Source organism: Arachis hypogaea, chromosome 10 (genome assembly GCF_003086295.3).
Source record: "Arachis hypogaea cultivar Tifrunner chromosome 10, arahy.Tifrunner.gnm2.J5K5, whole genome shotgun sequence".
Lineage (NCBI taxonomy): Eukaryota > Viridiplantae > Streptophyta > Magnoliopsida > Fabales > Fabaceae > Arachis > Arachis hypogaea.
Window position 1 is genome coordinate 105,254,564 of NC_092045.1, and position 9,312 is coordinate 105,263,875.

General features: G+C 26.1%; 1 protein-coding gene across 1 annotated transcript; it reads left to right on the forward strand.

Annotated features, from left to right (window-relative positions):
• Nucleotides 1-4,603: 4,603 nt before the first annotated feature.
• Nucleotides 4,604-8,427, forward strand: LOC112716277 (selenium-binding protein 1). Its single transcript, XM_025768149.3, has 6 exons — nucleotides 4,604-4,961; nucleotides 6,018-6,290; nucleotides 7,201-7,313; nucleotides 7,427-7,528; nucleotides 7,631-7,780; nucleotides 8,016-8,427. Exons 1-5 carry the CDS (start codon nucleotides 4,959-4,961, stop codon nucleotides 7,650-7,652), a joined length of 513 nt encoding a protein of 170 aa, XP_025623934.1. The 5' UTR covers nucleotides 4,604-4,958; the 3' UTR covers nucleotides 7,653-7,780; nucleotides 8,016-8,427.
• Nucleotides 8,428-9,312: the final 885 nt, after the last annotated feature.

Here is a 9,312-nt window from a genome sequence, read left to right on the forward strand (position 1 = left end):
ACGTTAAGCTCTTTTTTCAAAAGAACTTATTTAAGTTGTTTACCCAAACTGAGCCTAAGTAGATAATAATAGTGACTTCCAATAAACAAGTGCTTCTTTAACAAATTTAACAAGCGCATTTGTTAATCAAATTCTTGAAAACATATTTATCCTTTGCTCAAATAGAGTCCACACATCCATGCTTACAAAGAACATATTAGTGTTAATAACAGTTCCTTAAGACTTAGATTTATTATCTTTGAGTGAGCTATGGATATTCACATTTTGATTCCCCGTCAGAAATTCAATTTTTTTCTTCCCTTTTTTGAGTTGTGCCATCAAAGATTCGATTAAACTGAATTAAACTGGAGAATGATGCTAGGTGTAACACTTATTATTGTTTTTTTTTTTGGTAATTAAAATAAAGTCTAAAAGTCTAGCTGAAGATTACATATCAAAGATAAATCGGACTCTGGAGGCCTCTCTACAATCATCATCTAACATATATTTGATTTCTTTAAGATAATTATCTATGAAATAGAAACCTAACTCTCTAGTGACACTTCTTTTGGCTAACCAGCACACACATTTTTCTCTCTATAAGTGTGCTTAAAAATTAAAATCCAGTCTCTTTTCATCATTAGACTAACACTTCTAGGTGTACACTTATGTACAAGTATGTATAGACTTTTAAGATGAGAGTTTGGACCATTTTAAAAAAAAGTTTAATGGACAAAACAGGCTAACGAATTTAGTTTTTTTTTTTTTTTGTCTAAATAGATAATTTTTTATTTAAAAAAATTATATTATGGACTAAAAATCTAAAATATTAATTTTCGAACAAATTTTTTGTCTTTAATAGATAATGTTAGAATTTGAGTTATTTTTTTTATTAGAAGTAAAGATATTTGAATTAGATTGGTAAGAAAAAAATTGTTAAAAAATTAATAAAAATAGGAAAAAAGAATAAAAAAATAAAAAAACAACTAAATGGGTTTGTCCATTTATTTGGCAGCCAAGTACGTTAAAGAACTCTAAAAGTGCCAATCCCAATGGACCCAACCCATTTTAACGGTTCTAATTAGAATTTTGTAATGTCATGGTCAAGTAGCGTAAACGAATTCAGTATTAGTGTTTTAAAAAAGAAAAAATGAACAGAAATATAATTTTAATTAACAAAAGAAAATGTAATTTTAAATCTTAAGTGTAATTTAGTTTACTTTTATGAACAAAAAATATTATTCTATAATACATCTATTTTTTTTATTTTGTGCTTAATATATATTTAGATTAACATTAAAAATCTTTGTATAATAGAATATTTTATTAATATGAAAAGAACTCAAATTTTAAAATTATACCTATCTACGATATTTTGATATAATAAAAAATTAAAAATATTATTCAAAATAAATAATTTTTTGTGGTAAAAATAAATTCGGTAACCCGTGCATTTGCACGGGTCAAATGCTAGTTATCTAATAAATGCATGTTATCCACTATTTCCTGCGTGTAATAATGGCAGGTGTACATGTGCAAAGTTAGACGCAAACTATGTCATAGATGGTGAAAAGGAAAACTAGTACCTAGATGCAAACCATTAGAAATAATTAATGCTATATTAGTTTACCTATATTTTAATAATAAAAATCTTGAAATTTAATAATTTGTTATGACTCATGAATGTAAAATTTGTGTGGTCTTGTGTACTTTTATATATTACCATGGATTATTAAATAAAGAAATAAATTTACAAATAGTAATTTCAATTTTTTTTGTTAATAATGATTATTTCTGACAGTCACAAGATTGGTAAAATAGGTTCAAAAATTATCAATAATAAGATAACTAATGAACATTTCACCGTCAGTAATATTAAATTTTTTAATAATAATAGAATAAGTTAAATTTTAAAATAATAATAAAACTATTATTATTATTATTATTATTATTATTATTATTATTACAAATGTAATAATACTATTGATCAACATATACTAGAGATAGACTATGCTACGTGTATACTAAAATTAATCATTAAAATTTATTATGAGTATAAAATACATATTAAAATACAGATATACATTAAAAATAAATTAAATCACACGTGTATTTATATACAAATACATTGTTAATTGATTTTAGTGAATAATTTTAATGTACAACAAATAACATTTTTTATTAAAGATATATATATGTGTGGCTTGTGGCCTAAATAGGATATAAAATAAAAAATGTTACGTACATATTAAAAAGCGATCATCAAATTAATTAATATATATTTATAATTTAATTTATTTTTTGTGTATTTTATATTAGTGCGTTAATTTTGATATATACCTAATACGATTGTAAAATAAAATATCCAATAATAAAATTCTTAAAATTGAATAATTTGTCATTTATCATGGTCAATAGGTCAAGGATGTAAAATTTGTGATGGTTTATAGTTATATACTAGATTGGAATTAAAGTAAAGTCTCACTTAGATTTTTATCTATTTTTACGAAAGAAAACACAATTCTTTATAAAATAAGATATTTTGACCAAACATTATTATTTTGAAAAAGACAAATATCAATTAAAAAAATTATCAAATATTAACGGAAATTAGTCACCAAAAAATATTAACGGAAATTAATTTTAAAAGGAGAGAGTTTATTTGTAATTTATGGATTTTAAAACACCATAAATTATAAATATGTTAACTTTTGAAAGATCGATTTAATTTATGGTCGTATCTCATAGAAATTACATGACTAATAAAATCTTTTAATTAAGAACTAATTTAAAGAATGAATTATCTTTTTACACATGAATTTGAGGATTAATTTTTCTTAAATCTGAATTATTATTTATTACATTATCATAAATAAGTATTTGTTTGGGTACTATTAAATTGATAAAATAATTTTTTTATTAAAAAATATTTTTTATTTTCTAACGTATTTGATAAATTTTTAATAATAAAACTAAAAGTATTAAAAAAAATAAAAAATATTTTTTTTGAAAAACTACAATTTATATTTTTTTAAAATATTTTTTCTTAAAAAAGATATTTTTTACATAATAAATAAATAAAAAATATTTTTATATTATTATGCCAATATATAACTGATAAATAATTTTTTTTTACATAAAATATCTAAATATTAAATTATTTTTACTTTTTTTATAAGATTTTTTTAAAAAATAACTATTTTTTTTAAATTCACCCAAATAAACCCTAAACCTCTTCCTACTAAAAGTACCTCGTTAAAAAAATCTTACTTACTATTGCATAAATTAATCACTAGGTACCAATAAATTTTAGATTATATATTATATTATAAATTTTACTAATATGTGTTATAAGGGTATATTTTAAGATTTTCATTTAAAAAAGTTTGATTAAAAAAACTATAAGGTTTAAATTTTTAAGATATTTATTATTCATTTATTAAAATTAGAAATTAAAAAAAATTATTAACAACAACTTTAACCTATGTCCTTAATTAAGTAATTATTAGGTCAGGATAATTTATGATTTTTAAATTCAAATTTGACTAAAAAATATTTTACCTATTATATTTTCTCTTACATAAAGAATATTACAAATAAATCAAATCTATATTATTATTACTGTTATTATTATTATTAGAAAATATTGGTTTTCTTTTATCCTTTTATTTATATACGTACATATTAACAAAATTTAAAATCAAGAGATATTAATAAATCTAGAGTTAATATACATTTTGACTTCTGATAATTTTAAAAAAAAAAACTACGAGACTCTTAATAAAAGAAATACTTATTTTAGTCTTTGGTATTTAATTTAATTTTGTGAAATTAATTAGTTCTTCTATCAATAATTTTTCTCCAAACAATACTTATGTGACACACTAATATACTTTTCATTATTTAATTTTTATAAATAAAAATAATTAAAAAATTATTTATATTTTTTAGTTTTATACAATAAATTTAGCTAATATATTTAAAAAAGATAACAAAAAAACAAAAAATGTCCCTGACAATGTAATTATTCCTAAAAGATAACGAAATTTCCAACAAAAAAAAAAATTGTCAATACTAATTGACTCTTAACAAATAAATCAACAGTTTAACATGTAATGTAGACTTATTTCGTTAATACAAAAAAAAAATTTAATAAAAAAACTAACCAATCTAATAAAAATAAAGATTAATGACCGAAAAAAATATTTTTTATTAAAGATCTCGTTATCTTTAATTTTAAAATAATTATAAAAACTATTTAAGATTTTTTTTTTCTTAAATCTATTAAACTAAACTTATTTAGAGTCAATAACTTAAAATGTTATATAAAAAATACAATGGCAATTTAATTTCTGCTAGCTTGATAATTAATTATCCTTACAGAAGCAATTGAAAAAACAGAAAATTTGCAAAATAATATTATGATTATAAATTTATTTTTTATATTTTTAGAAAGACGAATATATTTATTTAAAAATATATAATAATCTAATCACTATACATTCATATGTGTCATATATATTAAAATAAAGTATTTTTAATTAAAATATTATTAGAAGCACTACACCAAATTCACCAAATAATTACACTTAATTTGTGACCCTTATTTTAAAAATCTCTATTAATTAACATTGTGACACTTGTACTCTTAATTTTTAAACCATCACTGACTCTATATCTCTCTTACTCTTTTTTTCTTTTGTTTTTATTTTCTATTTTTTCTAAAACTGTATTCACGGTCTCACTAGTCACTACTGTTTCAGATGGGATGAGAAGAGATTAGAAACAGAGAAAGTCACGTAACAACCTTCACCACACTACAGTTCGCCGTTCGTCGTTCGTCGCTCGTCGCTGTGATTCGCGTTGGACGTTCACCGTTCGCTGTTTACCGCATCGTCCCTTCTCTTTTCCTCGAGTGCGAACCCTAATTCCTTATCTAGCGGCTTTTTCTTCTCTTCCAACCTCAATACTAAGCACTGATGGTGAGTATTTAATTGTTCTTCTACTATAATTTTTACCCCTGCAATTTCTTTGTTGTTGCTTAATGTTTGTTGTGTTGAAGTTGTTGCAATTGTTTGATCTTGGTGCTCTATTTTGTTGCAATTTATCGTAATGATTATATCCTCATGTTCATATTTGCTATTTTCTTTGAATTCTATTATTTCTTTTTTCTGCACTCAACATGTTCGATGAAATGCTTCAACTAGATTTCTTTGAATTCTCTCTTTATTATTTCTTCTCTTGATTTCTTTGATATTTTTGTGCCTTGATGACATCATGAATTGGTTAGTACTCTTCTTGAATTATGCAAATTGCTACACTAGAAATGGAAAAGCTAATTAGCTAAAAATGCTAATTGGAATAAAATATAAGTAAACTATCTTAAGCTCTAAGAAATTATAAGCCATACTAGGCGCTGAATTTAGAAAATTAAAGGCGTTGAATTCTTTTTCTATTCACAACATATTAAAAGAATTTGAATGGTAGTTAAAACTCAAATTTATCGGCCAAATGTATATGGCTATATCAACTATATATCAAGTTAGTCTTTTACAGAGTTTGATTCTTTATCATTGAGTAGATTGCTTGATGTCTAAAATGGACATCAGTTTAATTCTTTAACGTATCTTGGGATACCAACTTGATCCTTAATTGGTGTTTAATGTTTTGAGGGACTAACTTGATGTTCTAATTATCTTTGGAGGAACGATTTACGAATTGGCTCTATCATTAATGACCAACTGTTAACAATATTCAAATCAAACATTGTTAATTTCCTTTTTGGGATTAAAGAAGAATTTAAAAATAAAACATTGTTATTTCTGGGAGCCAACTAAGTTGAGATTCCCTTATACCCTCATATGTTCGAAATCCCTGATAGAAAGCCCTTTCTCCGCTGTCAAAAAAGAAAAGATTCAAAATGCTACTGTTTGCCATAGAGTATTATCTTCTGGTTAGATTTTGTGCATCAGTTAAGGCATGTTTGATTAATAAATAAAAATAACAATGATACTTATATACTAAGCTGACCTTTTCAGGTTGCAATATCAGTGGAACCATTGAACGTGCAAAACTGGATTCTTCCAGAGATGCCTGGGCTTATAACTGATTTTTTGATATCGCTCGACAACCGGTTTCTGTACTTTGTGAATTGGCTTCATGGTGATATAAGGCAGTATAATATTGAGGGCCCCAAAAATCCTGTACTCAAAGGTCAAGTATGGGTAGGGGGACTTTTTTGGAATGGAAGTTCCATAGTCGCAATAGCAGAAGATGGTAACACTTGGCAATCTGAAGTTCCAGAAGTTCAGGTACTAGTGCTTTTTATGTTTTTTTCAAAATCATAGTTCACTTTAGTATGGACTGCTAGAATACCAAGTTAATCTCATTGTGGTTGTTGAGATTTGGGAAATATGATGCAAAGAGTTTGTCTGTTTGTTTGTTTGTTTTTAGTTTGGGTGTTACAAAATGCAATGAGTTAATCAGTATACAAAGCTCATTCTTGTGAGGCTGGAGTGCTGACAATGTCTATTGTGGGTTGCATTAGCATTTCAGCACTATATGATGATACAACATTTTTGTGGTTCATATGTATTAAGTTATGGGCTCTACCACTCCTGTGAAGTGATTCTTTCTTTATTTCCTTTTTGTTTATTTCTGGTTTCTTTTTTCATCCGGCTATAAAAATTGTTAGTAGTACATTCATTGTAAAGTGTAGGTTTAGTTAGTGTCTTGTCTTGGCAGTTGGCACACCTTTACACGGATATAACTAAAAATACTATGCAGTTCTTGTGCTAGGCTAATGCATTGCTAAGAGGTTGTAACTTAATGATAAGGATTTGATTCCACAAGTATTGTGAAACTGAGGTCTGTAAATATATTCTCATTGGGCTGGATGGCTTTGAACCAAAATATCGTGCAGGCGATGCAGAGGTGTGTTGGATTAAAATTAAGTGTAGTACTTCGGCAGGTGTACTTTAGTTGAAAGATTTTGCATTGACCTGTACTCACACAATAAAGTGGAATGCAATTCGATCTAAAGAGTTTGGCCAAGAATTTTTGCTTTCTAGGGAGGTCAAGTGGATCATTTCTCTATGATGTTTATTAAAAGTGAATCTCATGTAGATGCTGTGAACTGCTATGCCTCACTTTTAATAGGCTTTTTGCATAAACAAGAAGTAAAGAACAATATGTTGACAAGTGCTTGTTTTCTCATTGCAGCATCTTCATGCCTCTTTTGAAGAAGAAACTAGATTTTTTCAGTATGCACTGGCAATAACATCAAATGACATTGAGGAAATTCAGAATTTTCTAGACAAAGCTGTTGGGTCAAGGTCTCCTATTGATTCTATTTAATTTTAATTGTTTAAAAATTTCATCACTTCTGTTTTTTCATCACCTAATTTTATGTTTAATTTTGTCATTTGGCTTGTCCCTTGAATTGCAGCTGTGAGGGATTAATCATTAAAACTTCAGATGAAGATTCTACATATGAACCTTCCAATTGGTCAAACAATTGGCTAAAACTGAAGAAAGATTATCTGGATAAGTAAGAGTGTAATATTTAACTTTAAGAGTGTAATATTTTGATGATGTTGTATGGTTGGAAATGTGGAATATTATGCTAATTTGTCCAATACTTTGCTTCCAGACTTACACTGGAAATATATTGATTGCGGTGAATGTCACCTTTCGTAAAGCTTCCTCATTTATATGATAGTCATATGATGGCACAATATAAAGGAGCAGTGTTTGGTGAGCTAAGTCCACATCCCTTTGCCGTTGCAGATGCTGCATATAGGTAATCTTCTTTGCTGCACTGTAAATGGAGTCTTAATGTAATATAATTGCTGGTATTTAATTGAACTTTTGAACATTTGCATTTGTTCTCTCATTCTAACCAAAAAATAAAGCAAGTTTAGAAAGTAACTTCTATTCAGGAAGTAATAATAGCAGAGTAAATAGTAAACACTTTTTGGTAGCAAAAGTTGTGGAAATCTTTGGCCTAACTCTTTGTTGGGTTCATTTTTATGCAGAGAATCAATGACAATCATGTATTGATAACTGATAGAATGTGGGCTAGGTTGTATCTTTGACGAATCAACCCAGCTTTTTGGGCAACAAGTGTTGCAATGAAGATAACATCAAAGAAGAAGAACCATTATACCAGCTGCTACATGGAGAATTTTCAGATGACACCTTGGTTAAGAAATAAATTAGCAGCATTTAACAATATGCTTCCTAAATGTTATTATCATTCCTTTATACCCCTTCACTATGCTATATGCATTTAATTTTTAGTATATATGAGCTTTTTTCTTCTCTTTTTTTGGGTCCCTCCACTCCATAAAATGGCTTGGGAAAAATTAGCCTCACATTGTTGTTATTTTTGTAAAACGTGTGGGATTGAATTTGGATTTGTTGAAATATAATGTCATTTTTGGAGAATTTAAATTTTGATAATAGAAATCTTTGATGTTGGAGAGATTATGACAGTTTAAAACAATCACTAAATACAGGAAAAAACTGTGACAGGAATAAGTAATTTAGTAATGGTTTTAAATTGAGAACTGTCACTAAAAATTTTGTGATGGTTTAAATAGTCACTAAATATGCCTAAAAACTGTCATAAAAATTAGTAACTTAGTGACGGTTTAAAACAGTCACGAAATAGGAAAAAATTGTCACAAAATTTAGTAATTTAACAACAGTTTCAAAATATCGTGAAATACAGTATAAAAAACACCTTTACAAGTGTTACAAATTAGTGACGGTTTTATACTTTAAAAATCGTCACAAACAATTTAGCGACACTCCTTATCAACGTTAGTCTAAAAGCGTCACTATATCAGCTGGCGACGCTTAAATCTATGACGGTTTTTTTAACCGTCGTAAAATCATTCAGTGATAGTTAAAACCGTCACCAAGTATTAAAAAAAACCGCCACCAAAATATTGTTTTTGTTGTAGTGAAGTGACATGTATTCTTTATTAAAAATTATGTAACTATTTTATTTTATGCCGCTAAGTAAATATATAATAAATAATTATACTTATTAATTTTTCAAAAATACCATGTTATGTAAAATATATTTTTTAATATGAATGTAATTTATTTTTATTAAAAAAGTACTTATATATTTGTTATGTTTAAGAGATTAACTATTTTCTATTCTAATAAAAATAATCTTTGTAAATATATCTAAATACAATTTTTTCTACTATTTCTACTTTATTTCTGCTTATTAAAAAGTACTTCTTTTAACTATATAAACAAACATAAATATTACTAACGAGCTATACCTCAAATGACATAGTCTCTTCATACTCATCT